At 39.7% G+C, this 27,853-nt stretch overlaps 1 protein-coding gene across 1 annotated transcript; it reads right to left on the bottom strand.

The window, feature by feature from the left end:
- On the bottom strand, nucleotides 1-27,853 carry smg5 (SMG5 nonsense mediated mRNA decay factor). The gene is made up of 22 exons (XM_037784647.1): nucleotides 27,426-27,853; nucleotides 25,529-25,627; nucleotides 23,120-23,243; nucleotides 22,141-22,297; nucleotides 20,073-20,162; nucleotides 19,627-19,716; nucleotides 18,641-18,719; nucleotides 18,428-18,553; nucleotides 17,279-17,347; nucleotides 16,562-16,803; nucleotides 11,483-11,620; nucleotides 10,227-11,156; nucleotides 9,945-10,114; nucleotides 8,916-8,991; nucleotides 7,341-7,516; nucleotides 5,994-6,152; nucleotides 5,718-5,777; nucleotides 3,552-3,711; nucleotides 2,950-3,040; nucleotides 2,702-2,776; nucleotides 2,461-2,599; nucleotides 1-1,414 (listed from the first exon to the last, which is right to left on the bottom strand). The coding sequence occupies exons 1-22, from the start codon at nucleotides 27,488-27,490 to the stop codon at nucleotides 1,331-1,333; spliced, it is 3,399 nt and encodes a 1,132-aa protein (XP_037640575.1). The 5' UTR covers nucleotides 27,491-27,853; the 3' UTR covers nucleotides 1-1,330.

Genomic DNA, 27,853 nt, shown 5'->3' with positions numbered 1-27,853 from the left:
TCAACTTATACGAGTTTCTTTTTATTGTTCAATGCATGGCCACACACATATACTGGTTTTCTTTTGCACTGTGCATGATGGGACAGTCACTATGGAAATGGTGATGTAGATGGGATACATTTGTAGGAGTTTACAGGGGTCCAAACACAACCCACATTCCTCGGGGAAAGTCAGCCGGCCCCTCTCTTCCGAGCCTCCTTGCCGACTAGCTACAACACGAGGCTAATCAGCGTCTACCTCCCTCTAACATGACACCTTGATAAATAAATTCTGGATTATACGTTTCTTTTTAATTATCCGAACTGAAGGATTTGTTCAGTGAATCAACGCACGACGACAACCCCTTCCCTTTCCCTTAAACATTCTTGCATACCTCATTCAGATTTAGCTTACAAAAAGCAAAATAAACAACATCATTTGGGTACAAAAATAAAATCCAAATTAAAACTTTTTTAACAGGGCGACACCTGTCATGTTTTTTTTTTTTTTTTCATTTTTCTCTTCTCATACAGAGATAGCATAATACATAAGTCACTGGTCACAAAAGTACACCGCAAATAAAGAAAAACAAAACCAAAAAAAAAAAATTACCACATAGGAAAGAAACCGATCCCGGAGAAGTGTACGTTTGTCTCTCTCAACCTTCCCTAGAGGCCTACGAGCTAAGAGACGTCTGTTTGGTTTTGTAGGGCTGGAAGCCTCGGGTGTCAGGTGGACAGAGTGTGTTTGCTCTATCTTAAAGTTGTCTTCATACACCCTCGTCTTCTCAAAACGCAGCCCTACCAGACTCGCACATTCTTTACCCTGTTTTCTCAAATACAGACTGAAGGGAAAGGCAAGGGGGGGGGAACGGAAATCCAAACCACTGCTCTAAACATCTACATGGATTCATCTGAGCGTGAATGTGTTTATGTGTGTGCGGTTTCTCTCTCGACACATATGTACTCGTTTGCTAACATATACAGTGTATTCCTGGTTAGGGTGTGAACCAGGGGCACTTAAAAGTTGTGTAGCGTCCCCCCACCTTTTCCGCACCCCGACCACTAGGGGTCACTCTTTATGTTTAGGATTGGGAGGTGGGAGATCTGCTCTTTCTTATAGCGCCTTTTCTCTCGCATTTCTCTGTTTTTTTTTTTAAACTCCTCTGTTTTAACTTTTCCACCCCTCTAAGCTTGAGCTCTTTCCTTCGATTTCAGCTTTCTTTTGAGTTGGTTTTTGCCTTTGGAGACGCAGATACACACAGAGCAAAAGAGTGGGAGAGAGAGAGAGGGAGCGAGTGTTGTGATCGATCAGCTGTTCGCAGCGCCGACAGCTGCCCCCGTTTGACCTCTCAGCCAATCTCCTTCCACTGCCGGTAGAACTCCACGATGTTCTTCAGCTCCATGCCCGCTGAGCCAGCCGCCTGGATCGCCGACTGGCAGGGGAGACAAAAAACAGACACGCAATATATAAAGAACCTGTCCTTGAATTCTACACAGTGCTTTTACACACACTTCTTAGTGATAACAGCTTACGCAAATGTTTTTCTATCACATGTCAAAGAAAGAAGATCAAACATGTTTGTCAAATCTAAAGGCTACAATCTGAAACCATAAAGGTGTCAATGTGCTTCAAGAGTTTTCCCTCAGAACACTTGAATTACAATATGCTGAAAGGTTATTATGGAATTTTTGTCCAATGATGCCAAAAACTTCTTGCCTACTGAAGCTTTAAAACCTAAGGAATCGATTGGTACCAACCATGTCATACTAGCATGTCAGGAAGAACGCTAAACAACGCTCTAAAGTTACATTAAATTTTGGCGAGGAAAAACTGGCATGGCCATTTTCAAAGGGGTCCCTTGACCTCTGACCTCCAGATATGTGATTGAAAACTGAGATAAACCGGGTGAACAGATGCTGAAAAACTGCATAATTTGCAGTTGAAAAAAGGTAATCTATCTTATCGCAATACTCGGCATATCGCAAAATGTTTAAAATCACAATAAGATGGTATCATGACTTAAGTATCGTGATAATATCGTATCGTGGGACCTCTGGTGACTCCCATCTCTGATGCCAACCGCCATAAAACTCAACAGAAGAAGAAGACGACGGGACAAAGCCGGATGTACGTGTACACGGCGGATTACGTCTCTTATTGTTTTCACAAACATAGCAGGAGAGGAGCTGTTTTTGTCCGGTGCCAACCAATGTTCTTGTAATGTATTTAATACTCAACAAGTGTTCGAGACAAGTAATGTTTTGCTTTGCTAAACCGTCGTGGATTCAAATACGTCATCGGCGGAGTCTTGTGATTGGTTTGCTCGCTCCACGTGAAAGCGCCTGTCATCAGACGGACGTAGCCTTTCACGTGCTTGTCGAGGGAAACTACATGTAGTCCCTAGTCGTGGTGGGAAATGTCAACTTCTCAAGTGTTTGTTCTGGTCTTTAACGTAACAAAACAGCGTGAGTGACTGACCTTCATCGCTGCTGACCGATTGCAAAGCTCTTCCACTTGATGGTCAGTGAGAATGGTCACCATGCCGGCCGTATCTTCATCTCCGTTGCTCTGGGAGACCGTTAGCTGACGACAGCTGTCCACCATCTTATATAAATGCCTAGAAATAAAAGAGAGGACCAATCAAATTAGAAGTCGAACTCATCCAACGAGTATTATAGAAAACAAACAGAGGTAACTGTAGAAGGGGAGCAAGGTTTACCAGGCTTCGATGTCCTGACGTTTCACTTTATCTCTTTCAAAACTTCGACCAGACTCCTTCTGGCAGCGGATGTACCTGCAGACGGATGTGATACAGAATATTTAAGAAATCTTTGTTCTATTTTATGGAGTAAAAGTGAGCTTTGTGTTCAACATGTACTAGGAAACAAAAAATACTTAGACATCCAATCCTTAAATAGTGCAACAGGAAGCTCCATCAATCAACATACATGTAATACAAACACCCACCTGTTGCCTTTGCGAAATTCAGACTCCAGGAAGCGGATGCCATCCCTCGCACCGGCATTCTCTTTCTTCAATCTGTCAAGTCCATCAATAACTACAACACAAAGGTAGTCCAGATTAAGTACCTGAGCTAACAGCATCATTTTTTCCATTTGTTTACAGATATTGCAATTATATTGTTATTGTGAATTCTTTTGGCCACGATATTTGTGTAGTGAAAATCTGATATCATGACAGCCCTAGTCATTTTATAACTAACATTACTATCCATGCCAGTAAGATACATTTAAGTGTATAAGGCTTTTTATGAGGAAAGTGCATTCAATGCAGATACCCTGTTATATAATATTTTGGGTAATGTTGGTGTCTTATTCCAGATATAAAGTAACATTATATGCAAGGTTTAGTCCTGTAATAAAGGAATGGTCTGTATCATATTTTGCACGATTGTCCCTCTCTGCAGTTAAGTCACAGATCATGAAAAGCATCCCTGCAAATCACTGGATCTCCACCATCTACCTTGTTTTAATATGCTACACACAGGGGGCCTGGACACAACAAGACACGCTGCTCAGGACAGACAGAGGACGAGGCGGTGCACTGACCTGTCCGTGGGATGATGATGATGAAGCAGCCGCTGCCGGCCAGCTGCCGGATGAGGTTCAGATGCTGGCAGAGAGCAGCCGTGTCTGGCACCAGGTAGGGAGACATGGACGACTGGGCCTTAGGCTGCTGAAGGCTGCCCTCTAGCTGCGAAACCTCCAACTGCAACGACCAGACAGACAAAACAGATCCAACAGCTGAACAGATGTATATGTGGGATTTATGATCATAGAAATATAATATATATCTCAGGGTTCCTATATTGTTTGCACTACCTCCATCAGATGATGGTGGTGAGTGTTCAGAGAGATTTAGACTGATGCCAGCTGGTTCATGTTCAACTAAACCATATGCCTCCTAGTAAACATTATTCTTCACAAAGTGGATCTTAAACTAAATAAAAAGTTCACTATCAGGGGTGTCACGATTCTCCAAATCCACGATTCGATTTGACTTTCGATTCTTGATTCGTAAAGATCAACAGATCTTTACTTTCTTTCTTTATTCTTTCTTTATTTGGACTCTTCCTGGAGTCCACAGATCGTTGGTTTTATACCCTGACAACTGTCATTTACACTTTCAAATTCTTCTTTAAAAAGAGAATTTAACTTCCTTTTTATTTAGAAAGTGTTAGAGACTACAACAGTATCTGTATGACCCAAATCAGTACATAATCATTACAAAAATAAAACAGAAATCCGTCTGCAGCGCATTAGCATACAAGTGTGCTGTAACAAAATTGCTTTGTTGTCTTTTACTGTCGCGCTTGTTTCTCTCTTTTCTTCCCTCTTTCCACTCTCCCTCTCTGATCGCTGTTTGTCACTGAGGATGGAGGCGGTGCTTTGGACACAGTCTGTGCGCTGAGAGACGACACTCGGCAGTCCCGTTAGCTTGTTGCTACTATCAGCTGCTCCGATTCAACAATGTTGAGCTGAAAAAACATGCATGTAGACTGAAATTCAACTGTGGTGTTGTTCTCTTGGGAGATGCAGCGAGTTATAGTTTAAACAAGTAAGAGTAGAAGAGCTATGAGTAAGGAAAAATAACTAACTTAAAGGTCCCATATTGTGCTCATTTTCAGATTCATACTTGTATTTTGTTTCTACTAGAACATGTTTACATGCTTTAATGTAAAAAAAACAACCTTTATTTTCTTCATACTGTCTGCCTGAATATTCCTGTATTTACCCCTCTGTCTGAAACGCTCCGTTTTAGCATATTTCAATGGAATTGTGTTGCTAGGCAACGGCTTGGGCCCATGTTTACTTCCTGTCAGCTGATGTCATTCACATACACTGCAACCGGAAAATAAACGGGGACACATTTAGAATGTTTACGTTTAAAACTGTGAAATGGTCTATATGTTGTGGATTTGTGACATCACAAATGGACAGATATCCTGACCGCTTGTTTCAAAGGCACAGTTTACTGAATACGGGCTGTGTGTATTCCCACTGTGGATTGAGCGTTTTGATACTTTCACAGTATTTATATAGCACTTAAACCGGCTTTATAATGAAAAAAATAAAAAAAGACATGAAAATCTCACTTTTTACAATATGGGACCTTTAAGTCTGCTATATGCAGGAAGTGCCCTGAGTATCGTAGGACCATGGTAGCGACAGAGATGATCCACATTACCCATCATGCCTGTCTAGTCCCGAGTGCTGGACTGAGTAGTTTAAGTTTGCTGTTTTATGTTCCAAAATATAAATGTTACTTTTGTTAATGTTTTGTATTGTGTCTGTTGAGAACATGGTGGCTTATGTTGGAAATAGTGATTTTTGTACTGGTTTATAGTTTTAAGCATGAATGAAGAAATTTCTTACACGCACGAAGTTGGGCGGAGTCGCAGGACAAAAACGTTGATCCTGCTTTTGATTTCGATGGTCGAGATCAGAAGCCAATTTCGATCAATTTCCGATTTAGCATCGAAATCGTGACACCCCTATTCACAATATGAATCTCTCTCGTTCCGTACACCATCACAAGAAAATAAATGTTTTTTGCAACATTTTCTCTCTCTCAAAAAAAGACTGGGAACTCTTCTCTTTTGGCAGTGCTGACTATCAGCACACAGCTGTGTCCATGCTGTATCACCGCTCAGATTTCAAAGGGAAACACAGACAGGGTAAACAGCCAGTGGAAAGAGTGATAATATTAAAAACCTGCAGTCGAAGCTGGGCCATATCCCTCATTAAGCGATTTCGACGAGCCTCCTCTTCAGCCTGGACAAATAAAGATAAAGACATGAGAGTCCACATCAAAAGGGGACAGCTGCATTTCGGTTCCAGGTCGTTAATTAAACATTCCTCACATTTATTTAGTTCAACAGTTACACAACAAAACCATTTTCACCGTCAAAGCGGCACACAGAACAATGAGACTTGACTGAATGAGGGCCCCCTGTGGTTCTCTCGTTGTTCTGTTCAGATGTCACTCACCATTCGGAACTGGGCCTTGGCCTGCTGCACCAGATTATCCTGCTCCGATTGGCTGATGCTGGTGAAGATGCCCGCCTCCGGGTTGAAGTGCAGCACGTTGCCCTGGAGATTCGTCAGGAAGTGGCCAAAACTGCGAATGCAACACACTCGCACCACACACTGGGAGGAAAGAGAAAGAAGAAGAATATGTTTTAAAGCTTCTATGTTATGTTTGATACTAAAACATTGTGTTTGATAAATTTAAATACAACGAAGGGAACACGTGTGTCTATAATATGTTTCAGTGTCCTGTTAAAGATGGGCTGATGACAGATATACCTAGGTATCTTAAATATACAACATACGGGAGGCTTCAGGAAATTAAATTTGAGGAAATTTGGTAGAAGTGGAAAATATTTATCTCCCAAAACTCCCTTCATTCATTTACATTTATTTATGGATTTTTTTTAAATCTCATGTTCTATTTTTTTGTTCTATAATTACATTGTAAAAGGCTGAAAAGATGGATCCTTCTGTAAAAGTATCTAACTAAAGATGACTGTGTGAACTGCTGCTGTAATGTGATCCCAAAATAAAGGGAAATAAATAATAATACAATATACATACCATTGGTTAAAGCAGCTCTAATCAATATTTTTGCATAAAAAAAGCATCTTAAACGAATCAAAACAGCTGCCAATTAATTTTCTGTAGATCGAATAATCGATTAACAGACTAATAATTTCAGCTCCAGATTGAATTATTGATCTTATTTCATTAAATATGTTATAAATGTTTTAAAATAGTGATAATTTGGTCACCTACAACATGCACTGCACAGTGAGCAAAGTTTATTTTTCATTTTTTATTTATAAGTATAATAGGTTTGGATTCTGTGTATAGATTTTTCTGAAATTTCAGTAATTATTAGGTTAGATAGATTTATTTCAAACACGTAAAAAATAAGAAAACAAAACAAAAATAACTAATAAAATGAACAGTTAACATATACAGCAAATTCTAAATAAACTAAATAACTGAATAAATAAATAGTATATGTCCGAAAAGGAGTAGGCAGAAATTATTGAAATATTGTACACTGAAATTTTTTTTGTCAAGATAATAATAAAATAATAATAATCACCGTTTTGATATTTGCAAACTTACTGGCTCATAAAAAACACTGCAAAAACACTGTTCCATGACTCTACAATAATAAGATGGTAATTGGCATAGTGGAGCTGATGCCTTTTGGTATTTTCCAGTGTTTTTAACCAACACTGAACATCTGTAAAAGCTGAATCCTGTGTGTATCTGTGTGCTTGTCTGTGTGTGTGTATGTGTGTCTGTGTCTGTGTGTGTGTGTACCTCCTGTAGCGAGCTGAGGGAGGGGTTGCGGCGAGTGAAATCAAGGCGGCGGTGAGCTACGTTGAGAGCAGGCAGGTGTCGCAGAGCCAAATCCTCAGGCAGCAGCAGACTCTGGACCAAACCGGGCTGCTCACACTCGTTTAACAGCTCCGTCACCTCTGCGTTCAGACCGAGCTCTGCAGCACACACACGGATAAATAAATAAACGAGCTGTAGACTCCGAGAGCGTTAGTCGTTAGTGTGTCAAAATCACACAGGAAGACAAATATTCAGTGCGAGAGCTGAGTATTAGCACTGTTTGTTAAGTGAGTGCATGCAGTACAAGGATGGAATAAGAGCTCTGGGATATGGACAAAATTAATATCACCATGATCATAAGACATCATACACCAATCAGCCATAACATTAAGACCACTGAGAGGTGACGTAAATAACATTGAGTATCTCGTTACAATGGCACCTGGCAGTGGGGGGGATATATTAGACAGCAAGTGAACATTTTGAACTTTGTGTTGGAAGCAGAAAAAAAGGTACGACGGCGTATTAGGGCCATTGTAGGTAAAAAAAAAAAAAAAAAAAGAATAATAACGGAGCAAGCGGAAGGGGGTAATAATCAGAACATTTCTGAATTTCCGAGAACATTTCTGAGAAAAAAAACTTGGATATTCTCTGAGATTAAAGTCGTAAATTTACGAGAAAAACCTTGGAAAAATAGTGGTAACCGTGGTGATGAAAAATGGAGGTGGAATTCTTTTTGTTAAGGAACCGCATCGCTTCACTTTGCAAGGTTGGATCAACCTCATCACAGCACGTGTGCCACACCGAGGTAACGTGAGCCGCCGAGAGCAAAATATATTATATTGTAGCGGACTCTCCATCCATCCGTTCTCTCAACCACTTATCTGGGCCGGGGTCGCGGGGGCAGAAGGCTAAGAAGGGTATTCCAGATGTTCCTCTCTCCACCAAACTCTAAGGACATAATTCACCATAATCTGTGGTTCAACACAAGCAGTAATGTTATGTGCCTTTTCTGTGTTGTTTTCCTTTCACACGGACTCAGTGACAGTTAAAAGCGTCAGTGTGTAACCATGGTAACGCAGTGTGTTCGGAGTAACGTCTTCTCTATGGTTGTTTCAGTGTTAGCTGTGCTGAAATAAAAGACCCGCCTCTGTGTAGTCAAATATAGAAGTGGTTCGTCTCTACTTTCTGGTAACTTCTACAATATTAGTATTTACTTATGTAGAAAACGTGTATATGTATCTTTCAGGACCTTCGCCTCGCACAGTGGCCTTATTCTTAGGGAAGATGTGTGTGATGTGTTTTCTTCTCATAAATTTACGACTTTAAACTGATTTCATTCTCTGAATATTACCCCCCTCCCTCCGGCTCTGTATTCAATTTGTTTTACCTACAATGACCCTAATACTCTGTCGAATTTAGGTGATGTCTTCACTCGGTGTCTCAAAAGGACATTTTAGTATTAGTGGACCCGGTGGGAATAAAACCTGGACACTTATAGGCCATCCTGTGCCTACTGAGCCATAAAAGAGTATAAATCTTTATGCAGTAACTCACCGGCCTCGAGCATCTTGCTGCCATCTGGTAGCAGGTTGAGCAGCACAGACAGGCGGTTCCACAGGCTTTGAGAACTCTGCAGAGAGAACCAGTTAGTTAAAAATACTAAGGCTGCAACTAACGATTATTTTCATTGTCAATTAATCTGTTGATTATTTTCTTGAGTAATTGTTTAGTTGTTTGGTCTATAAAATGTCAGAAAATGTCGATCAGTGTTTCCCAAAGTCCAACATGACGTCCTCAAATGTCTTGTTTTGTCCACAACTCAAAGATATTTAGTTCACCGTCATAGAGGAGTAAAGAAACCAGAAAATATTCACATAAAAAAGCTGGAATCAGAAAGTTTTGACTCCAACCGATGAATCGGTTATCAAAACAGTTGGCGATTAAGTAAGAGATAATGTACAGCCAGCCGGTCATTGTTGTGAAATACACCCCGACAGGGTCTCTCATCACCCTGAAGGGGTTTATTTCATAAAAATGACCCGCTAGCTGGAGATTATCCCGCTCATTACACGGCTACTTATTTAAGAAAACAATAATTTGACACAAAAACGGTCCGTCAGAGTCCCACATCAGAACTGCGCCAATACATAGCAACGGTCTGTCATACATAGCAACGGTCTGTCATACATAGCAACGGTCTGTCATACATAGCAACGGTCTGTCATACATAGCAACGGTCTGTCATACATGGCAATGGTCTGTCATACATAGCAACGGTCTGTCATACATAGCAACGGTCTGTCATACATAGCAACGGTCTGTCATACATAGCAACGGTCTGTCATACATAGCAACGGTCTGTCATACATAGCAATGGTCTGTCATACATAGCAACGGTCTGCTATAAAGAAATAACAGACTGTAGAACGCCGTGATCAACCAATCAGATTCAAGTTATTTAACAGTTGATAACTGATCGATTAATCATTGCAGATCTAAATACTCCTATACACTGATACTACATATCTATACTCATAAAACGTCCATGTTTCATATTAAAAGCAGGACATTCTGCCCCCTCACCTGTGCACACATGAGGATAATGTCGGTGTTCGTCCTTAGCCAATCAACAAAGACCTTCACCACCTGGATCAAGCCCTGATTGGTCAGGATCTCCAGCTTCTCTAAGAGGGTTTTCTCACTATGTACTGAGTGAGTACTGTGTTGGCTGCCTTCTGAATCAGAGTCCAAGTCTACAGGAGGGGACACAATAAATAAAGCAAAAAGACAAGTTTGAGTAACTGTGGAAAAAATAACACAAATAAAAACACATTGCACGTAACATCGAGGCAAACAGCACGTTACCATTTTCATTGGTTCCGTTGGCGGTACCAGGGTTCACATCGCAGGGTGAATCCCCAGGAGGAGGGGGTGTTTCTTGGGAGGGGGGAGCAGAGGCCTCGGTAGGGGGGGGAATACCCGAGGAAGATGAAGCTTGAGGCCTCAACAACTTGTTGCTGAAGGTTGGTGCCAGGCGGAAGCAGCGCTTTGCCTGGAAGAGTTGTGAGGACATGGCCTGGAGGTTGCTGCTGATGCTGGAGTCGCTGGGCAGGAGAGGCCCGTTAGTGGTCGGAGGTGTATCGCCGTCTCGGTCGCCTCCTTCTTCCTTGGGTTGCTCTTCATCTTCCTCTTCATCCTGCTGCTCTCGCGCTTGACCCTCCAAGTTGTCCGAGTTTTCCGTGTCCTCTATGTCTTCCAGGTCTGAGCGAGACTCCTGGCTGTTCATGTCCGAGTCGGTCTCTACGTCGAACGCCGTTCCTCCTTCCTCCTCCTCTTCCTCTGAGCCGCTCCCCCAGCTGCCCTCCTCACCCAGGTGGTCTCTCTTAGTCTCCTTCCTGACGGATGGAGGATTGAGCGGGGTTCCTGTCGTGGCGGCACCGGTTGAGTCAGCGCGACCCCTCCTCTCGTCATCGTCCTCTTCGTCCTCTTCGCTCTCAAAGCCTTCGCTCAGGTCGCTTTCATCCTCTCCGCGGGTGTCCTTGCGTGCACAGCGGCGTCGGCGCAGTCTAGAGAGGCGGGTGTACTTCTTCTTCTGTCTCTGTTTCTCTTCTTCCAATTTGCGCTGTTCTTCCACACTGCAAGGCTTTTTGGCGCCAACCTTTTCACAGCCAACTTCGTCCTTCTCCTCCTCCTCCTCCTCCTCATCTTCTTGCTCCAGGGAGCCATTCTGCAGAGGCTTCTCATCGGAGCGATCCGTCGCTGCTGGAGCCGACGAATCCCTCGTCTCCAGGTCATCTAGAAAAGAAAAATTCATTGCCTATTTCGTTTTCAGTCAGGTTGTTTTTCATAGATCTCTTACTTCTAACTACATATTTCACATTAGAAAACAAATGTTATTCCTGAAAGTGCAAGTGTTCAACGTTAAATTGCTCTTGACTTGTAGAAACTTTACATTTTAAACAACCATAAGCAGCACTTTAATCCTAAAGGACGTCACCAATGAGAATACACTGGGAGTGACGCATTGATCTATGTGGCAGACACTAGCTGTGTTTTTAGCCTTGAACTGACTTGCAGCTGCATTTCCCTCTCCATATATGGAGACAGATTTCCTCTCTCACCTGTAGCGTCAGTGTGAAGTGGAGGCACCTGGCTCTCCGCTTCCTCCAGTTCAGCCTGCAGACGAATGTTGACGTGGTTCACCAGATGGGAGAACAGTGCCAGAGTAAAAGCTATGGACGCACTGTACTGCTTCGATCCTGAAGACACAATACAACATTTATTAGCATAAAAAATAATTTACATTTTAAATGTGTACTTCTGTTTTATACTTAAAGTTAAGATCTCCGTTTCGTTCTCTCTGGCGGCACCTGTGGCGATAAGCGGTAAGTGCAGGTGTGTTTTTGGATCCCACTTCCCAGAGATCCAGACAGTGTTGCCTGTGTGACGTCAGTCTTTTTTGACTGTTTGCCTTCGTCTGGACGTCGGATTTGTTTCTTTGGATTTGCACTCGTTCTGAAAGTTTCATCGTCTGTAGTCATCGCTCTTTTCTTTGTTTGTTCGGCTATAGTAACCGTTTACTCCGAATGCCAGCAGAGACCGGAAAAAAGACAGTATGCCTCTTCACACACGATTGAGCGTTAGCCCCGCCTACCCTCTCTGGCGGACAAACTACTGCTGGATGATGGAAAACGAGCCACTAACTGAGCGCCGCTTGTGATTTTTCCCGGGAATGCCACCACAGACACCCAATTCCTAATACTGTAAATGCAAAGGCTTTCATCAGTGGACCATAGGCTCAATCCCCATTGTGTTACCTCATTCAGTGATAGATAGTGACTTAAAGTCCCAGAGAAATGGAAGTTCGAGCGTCTTTAGTTTCTGTACTGTGAGTATTTCCCCATAGACTGTATAAAATAGGTATTCCCCAGTGTAACAGAATATTAGAGCGCTGTACAGTTACGAGAGGGATTTAAATCAAATCCAACGCATCGGATTGAACCTCTAAAAAGCGGGCGAGGATAAAATGTAGCGCGATACAGAGCTACAGAAGACACACTGACACACCTCCCTTGTTGCTAAAAGTTGCAGATTGATTGATGGATGTCATGATATTATTGGTTGAAAATGGTTAGTACTAGCTTACATGAGCACACTTCATATTTTGTTTTTAAGATGATTGGATTTTGATACAAAAATACGAAGAAATTTATTTTTTTTGGTTCTTGCATTATATAGTTAAAAAGGTGCACAATATGACCAGTGATGTGATCTAAAAGAGTTAAAAGGCATTTCTCATTTCATCTAGACTTTAACAGACATTTATGTAAAGAATAAAAATCTTAGAGATTATTACTTTTTTCCAACATTTTTCAAACTATTTCTTCAGACTTTGTTCTCACTTTGTTTTTTGTTTTTTTACCTTTTTCAAACTTTTTTTTTCAGACATTTTTTAGTTGTTTTTTTTATGGACATTTTTCAGACTTTTTTTATGGACATTTTTCACTTTTGTTTTCCAACATTTTTCTGATTTTTTTTTCAGACTTTTTTTTCCAACATTTTTCAGTTGTTTTTTTTACGGACATTTTTCAGACTTTTCTTTTCCAACATTTTTCTAATATTTTTTCCAGACTTTTTTTTTTTTTTTTTTTACCTTTTTCAGACATTGTTAAAACTTTTCTTTACCAACATTTTTCAAACTTTTTTTTTCAGACTTTTTTTTTCAGACATTTTTCAGTTGTTTTTTTTACAGACATTTTTCAGACTTTTCTTTTCCAACATTTTTCTAATATTTTTTCCAGACTTTTTTTTTTTTTTTTACCTTTTTCAGACATTATTAAAACTTTTCTTTTCCAACATTTTTCAAACTTTTTTTTTATGGACATTTTTCCGACTTTTCTTTTCCAACATTTTTCTGATTTTTTTTCCAGACTTTTTTTTTCAGACATTTTTCAGTTGTTTTTTTACGGACATTTTTCAGACTTTTTTTTTATGGACATTTTTCAGACTTTTGTTTTCCAACATTTTTCTGATTTTTTTCTCAGACATTTTCTTTTTTTTTTTTTACCTTTTTCAGACATTGTTAAAACTTTTCTTTTCCAACATTTTTCAATTTTTTTTTTCAGAATTTTTTTTTTTTTTTTTTTTACCTTTTTCAGACATTGTTAAAACTTTTCTTTTCCAACATTTTTCAATTTTTTTTTTCAGACTTTTTTTTCCAGACATTTTTCAGTTGTTTTTTTTACGGACATTTTTCAGACTTTTTTTTTATGGACATTTTTCAGACTTTTGTTTTCCAACATTTTTCTGATTTTTTTCTCAGACATTTTTCAGACATTTTCTTTTTTTTTTTTACCTTTTTCAGACATTTTTTAGACTTTTGTTTCCCAACATTTTTCCAACTTTTTTTTCAGACATTTTTCCGTCTTTTTTTTCCGACTTTTTTTTTATGGACATTTTTCAGACTTTTGTTTTCCAACATTTTTCAGATTTTTTTCTCAGACATTTTTCAGACATTTTCTTTTTTTTTTTTTTTTTTTACCTTTTTCAGACATTGTTTAGACTTTTGTTTTCCAACATTTTTCCGACTTTTTTTTTATGGACATTTTTCCGACTTTTCTTTTCCAACATTTTTCTGAATTTTTTTCCAGACTTTTTTTTTCAGATATTTTTCAGTTGTTTTTTTTAACGGACATTTTTCAGACTTTTTTTTTATGGACATTTTTCAGACTTTTGTTTTCCAACATTTTTCAGATTTTTTTCTCAGACATTTTTCAGACATTTTCTTTTTTTTTTTTTTTACCTTTTTCAGACATTGTTTAGACTTTTGTTTTCCAACATTTTTCCGACTTTTTTTTTAATGGACATTTTTCCGACTTTTCTTTTCCAACATTTTTCTGATTTTTTTTCCAGACTGTTTTTTTCAGACATTTTTCAGACTTTTTTTTTATGGACATTTTTCAGACTTTTGTTTTCCAACATTTTTCAGATTTTTTTCTCAGACATTTTTCAGACATTTTCTTTTCCAACATTTTTCTAATATTTTTTCCAGACTTTTTTTTTTTTTTTATACCTTTTTCAGACATTGTTAAAACTTTTCTTTACCAACATTTTTCAAACTTTTTTTTTCAGACTTTTTTTTTCAGACATTTTTCAGTTGTTTTTTTTACGGACATTTTTCAGACTTTTCTTTTCCAACATTTTTCTAATATTGTTTCCAGACTTTTTTTTTTTTTTTTTACCTTTTTCAGACATTGTTAAAACTTTTCTTTTCCAACATTTTTCAAACTTTTTTTTTCAGACTTTTTTTTTCAGTTGTTTTTTTAACGGACATTTTTCAGACTTTTCTTTTCCAACATTTTTCTAATATTTTTTCCAGACTTTTTTTTTTTTTTTTACCTTTTTCAGACATTGTTAAAACTTTTCTTTACCAAAATTTTTCAAACCTTTTTTTTCAGACTTTTTTTTTTTTTTTTTTTACCTTTTTCAGACATTGTTAAAACTTTTCTTTTCCAACATTTTTCTAATATTTTTTCCAGACTTTTTTTTTTTTTTTTTTTACCTTTTTCAGACATTGTTAAAACTTTGCTTTTCCAACATTTTTTTTCAGACTTTTTTTCAGACATTTTTCAGTTGTTTTTTTTAACGGACATTTTTCAGACTTTTCTTTTCCAACATTTTTCTAATATTTTTTCCAGACTTTTTTTTTTTTTTTATACCTTTTTCAGACATTGTTAAAACTTTTCTTTACCAACATTTTTCAAACTTTTTTTTTCAGACTTTTTTTTTCAGACATTTTTCAGTTGTTTTTTTTACGGACATTTTTCAGACTTTTCTTTTCCAACATTTTTCTAATATTGTTTCCAGACTTTTTTTTTTTTTTTTTACCTTTTTCAGACATTGTTAAAACTTTTCTTTTCCAACATTTTTCAAACTTTTTTTTTCAGACTTTTTTTTTCAGTTGTTTTTTTAACGGACATTTTTCAGACTTTTCTTTTCCAACATTTTTCTAATATTTTTTCCAGACTTTTTTTTTTTTTTTTTTTACCTTTTTCAGACATTGTTAAAACTTTGCTTTTCCAACATTTTTTTTCAGACTTTTTTTCAGACATTTTTCAGTTGTTTTTTTTATGGACATTTTTCAGACTTTTCTTTTCCAACATTTTTCTAATATTTTTTCCAGACTTTTTTTTTTTTTTTACCTTTTTCAGACATTGTTAAAACTTTTCTTTTCCAACATTTTTCAAACTTTTTTTTTCAGACTTTTTTTTTCAGACATTTTTCAGTTGTTTTTTTTACGGACGACTTGCTGAAGTTCAAACCGAGCATCAGAATGGGGAAGAAAGGGGATTTAAGTGACTTTGAACGTGGCATGGTTGTTGGTGCCAGACGGGCTGGTCTGAGTATTTCAAAAACTGCTGATCTACTGGGATTTTCACGCACAACCATCTCTAGGGTTTACAGAGAATGGTCCGAACAAGAGAACATATCCAGTGAGCGGCAGTTGTGTGGACGGAAATGCCTTGTTGTGATGTCAGAGGTCAGAGGAGAATGGGCAGAGTGGTTCGAGATGATAGCAAGGCAACAGTAACTCAAATAACCGTTACAACCAGGGTATGCAGAATACCATCTCTAAACGCACAACACGTCGAACCTTGAAGCAGATGGGCTACAGCAGCAGAAGACCACCCGGTACTAGCAAGGTGTACCTAATAAAGTGGCCGGTGAGTGTATATTGGTTACTTTCTATCACGTTCTTCAGATTTATATCTTTAAATTTAAAGTTCGAGTCCAATTTTGAGTTTGGGAGTCAATCCATCACAGATCCTCTCATGATGGCTAGAAACCAGGACAACTTCAGTGGCTGTTTTTGGACAGAATTATTTGGCCTTTTTTGACGAGTTAAGTTCACCTCTCCACAAATCTAAAATTGAGTCTGGTTGGTGTCTTCTTCCTCTTCCACTAATTATTCCGACCCTCATCTCCTCTAGATATACAAGCCTACTGAAAATGATATTGAAATAGAATTACAGCTTTTAAAGGGACGTTAAAGAAAAACGTTACTGTTTGTTCACTACTCTGTTATAGTTATATAGTTATAGTTATATAACAGTTATTGAAATGTATTTTTAAAAAAAATCATTTTAGAACCCAATAAATGGTGAAATACACAACAGCCTTAACACCACACCAACACTAACCTCCCCTCTTCAGGCTGTGCACCACCATCAGACAAGTGACCACCATCTTGAAGACGAGGGTGTCCGGCAGCACGGGGCAGGAGCTGTCGGCGTGCGGCTGCAGCTGCTGCTGTTGCTCCTCCTCTTCCTCGCTCGGGGAAGGGTGAGCAACGCCATGTGTTGGCGGCGGCAGGTAGAACAGTACCAGGTTGAAGTCCTCCAGCACCGACTGGCAGAGCGACGTCAGCTCCGTCTCCAATAGACTACATAGAGACCGAGGAGAGGAAGCAACATAATGAAGAGGATGCACTGAAAATATAAAGTAAACTAACAATGAATAATGCAAAGATCACACTGTAGCGGTTCAGTGGACCAGGTTTCATGATATGCTCATTGAGCTTATGAACTATGAGTACATTTTGTTGCTAGTTAAATCAGTTTGAATAGGCAGTAAACAGTGAACACTGTTAAACTCTGACCACACTTCACTAAACCAAATATTTGACTTGGATATCCCTGGTGCAGATAAGAGGTTAGATACTGAAGACAGAATCATTTGACAATAATTAAACATACATAACAGACTGTGTTCATCTCGTCTTAACATATCAATAAGGTTTAAATTAAGGATTAAAGATACAGTGAAGCCAAAGGCTTATCTCCACTGTGGACTTGTTCTAAACAGAAGAGGAACAGTGTGATCCAGGACAGGAGATGAGCGGCAGCACCAGCACTCACCTGTTCTTGGGCTGCAGCAGGCTCTGAAGGTACATGAAGCTCACCAGCAGACGCTTAATGTCTTTTGATCTGCAGAAACAAAGATCACAGATTACAGATATTTTGATTTTGTATCAAAATTATCTTAATCAAATTAAGCATTTTCTTTCCATTTCCATTTAAAGGAAATATATAATATATAATATATATATATAATATATAATATATCAATATGTAGAACATTGGAGCCGGTGCCCGTCCGCTCCTCCGTTGTGACTGATAGCAGTTAGCGTGCGTTAGCCTCTGGCCAACAGTAGTGGAATCACTCCACCTGCTGTGTGTCTCAAATACTCGCTGCCTTGATAACCCAGCTGCACACGGACCACAGAGAGATGTGCCGAGGCTTTTCACGTCGGGGAAAGAATCTAATGTTAACGTTATCTCTGTTGATCCAGTTCGTCTGCTTGCTTCCATGGCTGCAGAAGGCTGTTTGTGTGCTAACGGGGTAACGGGGTGTTGAAATAGGCAGCGGACGGGATCACACCGGCCAAAACAAAAACAGACGTTCCGGACCGGAATGGAAACCTCAGAGGAGAACATACTGGCTGTAGCATCGTTGTCGCAGAAGCCAGTATTTCATTTTAGCATGTTTTCTTAATGCCTGATGACACCTCATGGTCATTTTATGATTTGTTACAGTAAATATACTGTATTACATATTGCTCCTTTAATATCTTCATGTATGTTTTAGAGGCACCTGGCGATGTACATGAAACCTGCCTCGGCGTAGGTCTGTGTTCTCCGAGTGCACGTCTAAGTTCCTACTGATTCCTGTTACTTTTGTTGCTTCAACAACAAAATGTCCCCACGGGGATCATCAATTATCTAATCCCATCTGCAGAGAGATGCTGCTTTATCCCACCACTGGTTAGAGTGTTTTTGTGATTCAAAGGCGTGCAAGCAAGTCGGTAATTACGTGAAACCCCCAGACATCAACTGGGACTAGATTAAAATTACTCTGGCAGCGCAGTGAAGTCAAAATAGTCTGTTTAGTTCAGACTGAATTTTACCAGACAGAGTAATACCGCTGCTGTCCAGAGAGGGCTCGTGATCTAAGGAACTCGTTAACGTGTGTTTCTTTGTAGTTTTCCTCCTGTGAGTCCTCCTCACCTTTGTCGAGATGGAGACAGCTTCTTCATTTCCTGCTTCTTCACTTGGTGGTACATCTTGGCAGCTTTGTCAAACAGGCGCTTCAGGTTGCCGTAGGCGCCCTCAAAGGGGGCGTCTGATTGGATGCTGGCACAGATAAAACATCCGTTAAGACTCTTAACCTATCGGGTCGTGGTTTAGTATCACACATACTAGTACGTAAACATTCCTCACCAGCGTAGGTAGTAGTAGGTTGCTTCAACATTGTAGAACTTGCTCCCTACCAGTGTGCCCAGTTGGTTAAAAGGCATTCCTGTAGACAGGTGGGTGAAGAAATGGGTAAATGAGTTAACCTTCATTTTTGAATATTCAAAGGTATTTGAAGGTTCGTAGAGAAGCGCAGCAGGCTGACATGTTCTTCTGTCTGTCTGTACCCCCCAAGAGTACACACACGCACCTCTACACCTCTACACACAACAAACAGCGATATCCGTCTGAGCATAACTAATAATAATTAATTGAATAATGAATAATGTTGTGGGATTATTCCTTATTTCATGGGCTATTTGGGGATTTATACATTATTAATACATACAAAGAAATAAAAAAAAAACATTTGAAGAGTGATTTGGAGGTCGAATACCATGGCAACAGTCGAAGCTTCGAAGCTTTGAAGCACTTGGGTCAGCCCTACAAAATATCTTAAATGAAGTTCACGAATAAATCAGTAAACCCATTAAAACATACAGCTCTGATCTACGTACAAATTCAAGCTATAAGCACCTTTAAAGAGAACAGTATGTAACATTTAGGGGGATATATTGGCAGAAATGGAATATAATATTAGTAAATCCTCTTCACGGAGCCAACCGCCGTGTTTCTACAGTAGCTCAGAACGGACAAATCAAAAATCACTGGTTCTAGATGGGACCATAGTGTTTTTGCGTTGGCCACCATAGTTCTCCTACATGCTTGGCACACGGGAGAAGTTCCAGTTGGTTGCAATCTGCAACCTGACCGCTAGGTGCTTCTGATTATATACAAAACATCTGGCACACAACCTCCTATAAAACAGCAAATTGGGTTGTTTTTACTCTTGGGGTTTTGTCCAGATTAAAAAACAATGTCTTAATTCCACTAATACTAACTTTACCAGCTTCTCCCTGACCTTGGCAACAGCAAAGTGCTGTGTTAGGAAATCTTACATCACAGTCACTCACCCACGTGTGGCATGACAGACAGCGCCTGATGGTAAAACCTCTCTGCCAGCTGCTCAGCCTCCACTCCAGCAAGTTCATTCTGATAACGGGCTGCAGAGGAAACATTCAAGTCATGATAAATGAACAAGATACACTTTGGCTAAAATATATATACAATGTTCACTCATTCATTTAAATTTTCTTTTATCTATCAAAAGGCAAAATAGCGCAGACAAAATGTCATTTGCATAACCATTTTCAGCTTAATAATGTGAAGTATATCATAATACTAATATCTCTGTATCACATATCACACAACTCTAAACCAACCAAACAGCCTCCTGCCAATTATACGCTATAGCTAAGCCAAAATTTCCCACGCTGAATGACACACACATGCTGTCTCACACCTCTGCAAGCTGGGGAGAGAGATGAAATAATTGCATATTATATTATCATGTTATTACCTAGATCTCCAAGGTAGACCAGACAGCGATGACAGGCCATCTGTGCCCACTCCATCTCCTTGGGGGTGGCCGTCACTGGTTTCTTTCGGCCTGCGGGGAACAATTACACAAGTTTTTTTTGGTTGTTTTTTTCTTCATTTCAAACATTTAGCTCATGCACTTACCCAAAATGACTCTGAGTTATGTAACAAAAGCTTAAATTCCAGCAAAGCAACAATTTGCAAACAAGCAGAGTCTGACTGTTAGAGAAAAACAGCACCCAGATATTACTTGAAACACCCTCACCCTCCCTCAGGTGTTAAAGTCCACTTTTGTTTTAGGTGGCCAAGAAGGAACTATGTATTTTGTTATACTCATTGATAAGATAAATGTTCGTTTCATGCTGGAAGACAGGATAACAGACCCTTTTTACAAGACAGGACAGGCAAAGGACGAGTACCGGCTGCACGGTGATCCTGCACCTGTCTGTCTGTCTGTCTTCACTGACTGACTTGGCACTTCTCCACCGATTAGTCTGCTTTGCATAGTGCAAAGGAACACGGACATCTGATACGGACTGAGGTCAGACAATAGACACATAAACGCCTGGTCTAAATGCAACGGTGTGATCACACTATTCATTATCCGGAGGGCGAAAGTACATTTCAATAACAGCTGCAAATGACATTCAACTTTCAAGTTTCAGAGAGTTTGAGCAGTTTGAGTATTAAATCCACAAGTTTCAAAACACCCATAATACTAAGCTGAATGGGATTTACACCCGTTTCACAAGAAAAAGCTGATCTGAATGGTGCAAAGACGGTGAAATAAAAAGTTCTGCGTCTGTGGATTTAGGTCAAGTTCTTCTCAGTAGAATAGAGTGCAATAAAAACTAAAAACAAACTACATCGTAATAAGCAACCATGGTGAGTTGTTATAGTAGGAAACGGACAAGTTAACGCTGGCTCTGTTCTATTCTAGTGTTCTAGTGAGCCATTAAAGTGAACCGGCAAGCCCAGTACCGGGACAGAGTGTATAGAAGCAAAGAGATGAAACTCCGGTGCTTTTTTGACAACAACATTGCCGCTATTTTGGACTGAAAACGCCGATGCCTCTGTGGCCATGGATATATAACGAGATGTATGTAAATCAGTGGATGATTTTTTTTTTTTTTTTTAGGTAAATCAACTTCCCGGTACGAACACTTAAATAGCCCACATTTAAATTGTCATGTCCTAAAATTTGTAATAACATAATGAAGGTGCATCAGACTCACGGCACCGCACGTTGATATGACATATCCGGTTCTGCCAGCTTCCTGCTATCTGTATGCAGCTGTAATAATGGATATATTGGCTGTAATTCAACACTTTTATTATCTTATAATACACCCATGGGCTGTACGCTGTAAGCCTGTACCGCGGTGGATGTATTAACGTCTCTGTCCCCAAACAACCAGCTGTCGGCCAGTAGCTAGTAGTGCTAGTAGCATGACATCAACAGAATTTAATGTAGTTGTAGGCTATTTACTAACACGCAGGGCAAAAGCACAGGACACAGCCTCTTATACATCCATGGTCTGTGGTCTGTTGGACATTTTGGAGGTCCTTCACATGAAACGTTGAAAAGTGATTTTTCTAACTTCCATTCATGTCCATCGCTCACTTTATGCTCCTCTGGGAAGCAGCCGGGCAAAAAGGTTTAATAAACCCATAAGTAATTAAGTGAATAGTTATAATAGAATGCATATTTAGAATATTTTTATCGTTCAACACAGGCAATTTCGGTAGAGACATTAAATATGACAATAGAATATGTTGTAATGGAACGATCAATTGATTTTCTCTTCTTATCTATATATGTTCTTTGAGCTAAATAGAATTCAGCCATCATTCATTTTATTATTCACACCCGTGCTTTTCCAACTGTGACTTGTCAAAATAAAGGTACTGTAAATCAAGATTGTTTTAATTTAATGAAAAAGGTTTTTAAAATATGGACAAGCATTTATTTGCATGAAAGTTACACATCCTTCTGACAAACGTTTAGCTGGAGGTTTGAATGTGTCTGTGTGTTTTGGGTATCTGACCTATCAGTGGGTCTGTGACGTGGGTCCAGTCGATGCAGTCCTGCAGTTCCAGCTGGTAATGGGACTGGATGTACAGCAGCAGGTGCTGGTAAAAACCCACGCCGGCGATCAGGTGTGTGCGGTAGGCGCACTCCAGAGCGCTGCGACTGTGGATGTGCTACAGTGGAGGAAAAGAGAGGAGCCAATACATTAGAGACGTGTGACCAGAACAACAATAATAAACAGGATCTATGTTGCATACATACTGGAGTTTGACTGAGGCACAAAAGCAAGGATCCTTTCTCCTCCAGTTTATCTGGAATGACTATAAACATCACTGTTTTTGTGGACTTTAGTTAGCATATTCTGTTCTCTTCGGAGCAGAAGTCAAGCAAACATTGGACTTTCAGCGGAAGTCCAGGAGTACGATTACTGCGTTCACAACTGCCCAAACGAACCGCACCAGAGTTAATTTAAAACAGACTAAATGTTGTCTTGTGAAAGCTCCCTTCGATGTCTCAAATCAGAGCAGTTCCCCTTTAAGAAGCGACTTCTTAATTTACACACTTTTAAAACAAACAAATGTGCAACCAAATGACCAGAGCTCAAGGGCTGATGACATTCAAAATTGCCAATATTCATCTGAGCATAAGCATCTGAATCACTCGCTATTAGTACAGAATTCAGTGCAGAAATGATCCGGCTGCGTTTGATAAGGTCAATAATGTTGCATGGTTTCCCCATGTTGGTCCAACAGCAGAGCAAAATGCCAAAAGTGACATTTTAAGGGGTTTGATTTCCACTGGGACCACCCAAGCATAACACGTGCACACTCTTGGTACTCTATGAGGTACGTTGCGCACCGGTGAACACAAAATAGCAGATGTCATAGTCGAGTTGACCTTTAAGTGGCAGCCAAGATGTCAAGCCAGCTAACAGAAACACTGGTTGGCTACATGCAAAGAGGTTTTTTTTTCAACACCGCTGCAGGACCAGTTACCTTCTTGTTGGTCTTGATAACCTGGATGACCTCATAGTAAACCTTCCTCCAGAGCAGCTCCTCGGCCTTACGGCCGTAGTCAACAGGGTGAAGAAACATCAGCTTCACACAAAGCTCCCTCAGCCTGAAAACACACACAAGAGGGAGAAACAGATACACACATGCAGAAGTTTAGGAGGTAGTTGGGTCACCGGTTTGACAAGTGGACCAATGAGTCAAACTAGTTTCATATGAACAGGTGAGGCCACCTTGCAGGATACAAACCTGAAAGGTGGGCATTTTTTCATGATTAATCAAGTAAATAATCTGCAGATTAACTAACAGTGAAAAGTATCATTAGTTGCAGCCTTACTTTTTAGACACAAAAAATTTAGTGATTCAAATTCTGGTACTGCCGGACAAAACTCACTAAATAGCATGCCGCTCTGTCCCTTCTGTGACTCACACGGTCGGTGTAAAGTGATTCAGAAGTCAGAGTTGTTCACCAGAATATTGTGAAATCTCAGTCCCCACTTTATGTGTGCGGGATATGACAAGATTATGTTAATACAGTTACGCAAGTACATGCTGTTTTTCGATGCCGAAGAGGATAATACTCTTATTATTAATAAAATAATACGAGCCTCACTTTGCACTGAGGTGCAATACATGACCACAGCTCTTACATTCAATGATGTCTTGGAGAACCTGATCACTTGTGGACTGGATACCGCTACATGCAGGTGTTAAGACATCCCAAAATGTGTGCAATGGAATCTGATCACTCGTGCCACATTCAGGGGTAACATCTCACAAAATGTCAAAGAATAGTGAAAAAAGCCCATTGTAATTAGGGATGCACTGATTCATCGGCCTAACATCGGTATCGGCCCATATTCTTCTTGTTAACTGCCATTGGCCTATTGCAAATAAGATGATTGTTCTGTTGCATCAATTTTGCGGCGGCTAATTTTTGGTTATTTGCGGTCGGTCTGATTAAAAAAATAAAAATGAAAAAATGCTAAAATGGGTAAAGTAAAGTCTATGTGTGAGAAACACTGCTTATGTTTCTAATCGTTTTACATTCAAATTGAATTTCAAGTACTGAAACATTCTTCTCATTGAGTAGGTAGCTGTATAGCAGCAGCTAAAAAGGCTTTTGATTCAGTTATTTAAAAGAGAAGGTTATATTTAAGGTTGTTTCAGAAATGTGTATGTTTGAATTTGTGCTCATTCAAAGGCAGTGTAATTAAATGCTGAATGAACGGCTCAGTTATTTTCTTTTTTATAATGAAGAGGACCGCAAAAACAAAATAAATAAAAACATTGGTATTTTTAACATCTGTATCGGCACACAATTTCACAATCGCAATCACAATGTAAGATATTCAGTGTACTATTGTACATGATGAAGAAAAGCAGCTAATAGTCAATAGTTAGAAGCTGGAAAGTTTGGCATCTTTACTTGAAAAATGACCGACACAATTAACCGATTATCAAAGTAGATGCTGATTAATTTTCTGCTTGATTGATTAATCAGCCAGTCGCTTAATCTCTACATGCAGCCCCGACTACAATGAAGGCCCATCTAGTCAATGTTTTAGATTAAGCATGTTGGTTCCCAAGTCATTCACTGACTCACTGACACTTAACTTTATAATATTCGTCATATACATACATACAGGTACATACATGAAATTTGACCTCTGCATCTAACCCATCATGTCATCCCCCAGCATTTAGCCCACCCACTGGGCTGCTGTAAAGCACCTGGGGAGTAACTTGGGGTTGCTCAAGGACACTTCGACATGCTGGCAGTGGGAGCCAGGGATCAAACCGCCAACCTTGTCTTGGTTAAAAGGACGACTACTCACGACCCACTGAGCTACATCCAACCCCAAACATACCATCTGCTCCGTCTCACCATCAAGTCTCTTTCTCACATTCACCTACAACTTCCTCTTTCTCTTTTGGTTCATTGTATCCAGAATGAAAAAACAGGTTGTAATACTGAGCACAAATTCGGATGTCTTTTTGTTGTTGCAGCCATCACAGTTTCTCACAGATAGAATCAAATGACTATAATGAAACATAAGAGGTCAGTGTGGATACATTAGACACGTTTCTTCTAATGCTAAATGTGAACTGGATTTGGACATAAAATACCAGGTCTGATCGGAGTCTATAAAGCTCACAGTGATGCTGTGTGGGGTGTGTAGTCAATCCCTATTGAACAAACAGCATAATAGAGATGTCGTCTTATCAGCTAAATGAACTGGAGGTGAGCTACATGGCGCCTGGTTGACGGCTTTAAACTCAGGAAAATTCATAATTTATGTTCAGAACAACTGGCCGGATGTTTAAGTCACACTTTCACACACACACACACACACACACACACACACACACTGCTGAGACAGCTGGACATACTTGTTGCGAAGGCTGATGTTCTCCGGCTTGAAGACCTCTCTGTAGGACGCTTTGCTGCCGATGATGACATCCAGTTTGTGCACAGACTCCACCACAGCCCTGGGTAGCGTTGGGCAAATGGAAAGTTAGTGTATTTTGTTTATTTATTTTGCACAATTTAAGACTATACAACATAACAGAAGAAATAAATGAATAATATAAAGTGCAGGAAGAGGCAAAAAAAAACACTGGGCTAATCTGAAGCCTCCACCTAGAGACTAGATTAATATAAAGAAATAATATGACTACATAATAATGATAACAAAACAATAAGGACAAGATATATATAATAACAATACAGTAAATATATCAAAAATTCAAGTGTGTGTGAGTGTGTGTAACGTGGAAGTGTGTGTTTAGTGATTATGAGGAGGATATTGATTTAAATATCTATAAAGACTTCTGGGTAATCTTAACCAAACAACATTGTGAGTGGGAAAAAATAAAAAACATAAAAACAGATACATAGACAACATGGGGAAAAGCAATTACAAAACAGCAATTAAATGGCCTTTAAGCGACTTTTAAGACATTTGACAGATGAACAGTATTATCACAACACTGTGTATGACTATCCATGCCAGCAACCATCCTTTCTGTTTCTTTGTAATAAGCTCATTAAATGATCAACACAGAAGCTAGACAAAGCATGATGACTGATTTATCTGATTTATCTGATGCTACACTGAGTATGGAGGGATGTTGGGCTACAGGACAAAGACATGAAACAGAAAGGATGGTTGCTAGCATGCACAGCCCTACAAAGTGGATCACATCAGTCCAGTTCTGAGGTCTCTACACTGGCTGCCTGTCTCTCAGAGAATTGATTTCAAAATACTGCTGCTGGTTTACAAAGCACTAAATGGTTTAGGGCCAAAATACATTTCTGATCTTCTGCTGTGTTCTGAACCATCCAGACCTCTCAGGTCATCTGGATCAGGTCTGCTTAGTGTCCCCAGAGTCACAACTAAACATGCAGAAGCAGCATTCAGTTTTTATGCACCAAATATCTGGGACAAGCTCCCAGAAACCTGCAGGACCACTACAACTCTGAGTTCATTTAAAACAAAGCTTAAAACTTTCCTGTTTGCTGCTGCCTTTTATTCTGACACTGCACTATAACTTCTACTCTTTTGAGTTTTATGCAATTTTAGTTTCTATCCTAGCTTTTATTTTTAGCTTGTTTTTATTTTCTAATCTTTAATGTTTTAATGTTTTTATGTTTTTATAACTGTTTTAATTATTTCTTAATGTTCTTTTGCATTTTGTAGCAATGTTCTTGAATGTTTCTGTAAAGCACTTTGAATTGCCCTGTTGCTGAAATGTGCTCTACAAATAAAGCTGCCTTGCCTTACACAGTGTTGTTCAGATCACAGCGTTTTAACCTTGTGATTATACTAACTAATGTTTGTGCTACCACAAGAAAGGATCCATCTATTCTTCCATTCAGTACACCGATGTATCAGATGCATGCAGTCTGCAGTCTGCATGTTGGGCTCCTCATCATCCTGACAGGTTTACTGAATGGAAGAACAGATGCATCCTTTCTTGTGGTATCACACACATTGATTGTGTATCTGCTGCAGCACTCACATTTGCATTAAAAGACACCTATCTAAAGACAAATGGGAAGATGTGTGAGTGCTAGCAACCATCCTTTCTGTTTCATTTCTTTGTAATAAGCTGGCTATCTGATGCTACACTGACAGTCTGCATGTTGGGCTGCAGGTTTACTGAATGGAAGAGCAGATGCTTTCTTCTGGTGGTACCACACATTGATTGTGTGTCTGCTGCACAATAACGTTGTTCACCTTTTTGTTGTTTAGCTGCGACAGAAAACGGCCTCAACACATCTCACCTGTAAAGCCGCTTGATGAGGAGGACTTTCGCCTCCGGCTCGCTGTCCGGACTCGGTCCACTCATGGTTCGTTATTTGATCACACGCTCCAGCGTCTGGTCCCCTTCAGCCCGTCCAGAGGTGCTTGTTCTCCGGACTCCTCTGGTGTGATCCCCGGTAGAGAGAACCAGCAGCAGCTAGCTCTGTATAGCTACCAGGCAGCTCCTCTTCTCCTCCGACTCTCTCTGGTTCCTGGTGTCCTCTCTGTCCAGACCCCCCTCTACCGGTCCGCTGTGGACACCGGGTACCGGGTAGGAGTGGGTCCCCGGTGGTTGAGTCTCTTCCTGGTCAGCTGAAGCGCTCTGATCTGTCTCTTCTGTTGTTCTTCATTCCAGCCATCTCTACCAGGGCGGCCATTACTCCTCTCAGGCAGCGGCCAGCCTCAAATA

The sequence above is a fragment of the Sebastes umbrosus genome, chromosome 11 (genome assembly GCF_015220745.1).
Source record: "Sebastes umbrosus isolate fSebUmb1 chromosome 11, fSebUmb1.pri, whole genome shotgun sequence".
Lineage (NCBI taxonomy): Eukaryota > Metazoa > Chordata > Actinopteri > Perciformes > Sebastidae > Sebastes > Sebastes umbrosus.
This window is presented reverse-complemented; position numbering and strand designations above follow the sequence as displayed.

Bases quoted from the DNA above. Each gene is read 5' to 3' on its own strand.
- smg5 (XM_037784647.1), bottom strand. From the start codon at position 27,490: ATGAGTGGACCGAGTCCGGACAGCGAGCCGGAGGCGAAAGTCCTCCTC. The intron at 8,992-9,944 runs GTGAGGGGGCAG...TTCTCTCTGCAG, and splicing joins TTATCCTCATGTGTGCACAG to AGTTCTCAAAGCCTGTGGAA. The intron at 2,777-2,949 runs GTGGGTGTTTGT...ATCCGTCTGCAG, and splicing joins GAATTTCGCAAAGGCAACAG to GTACATCCGCTGCCAGAAGG.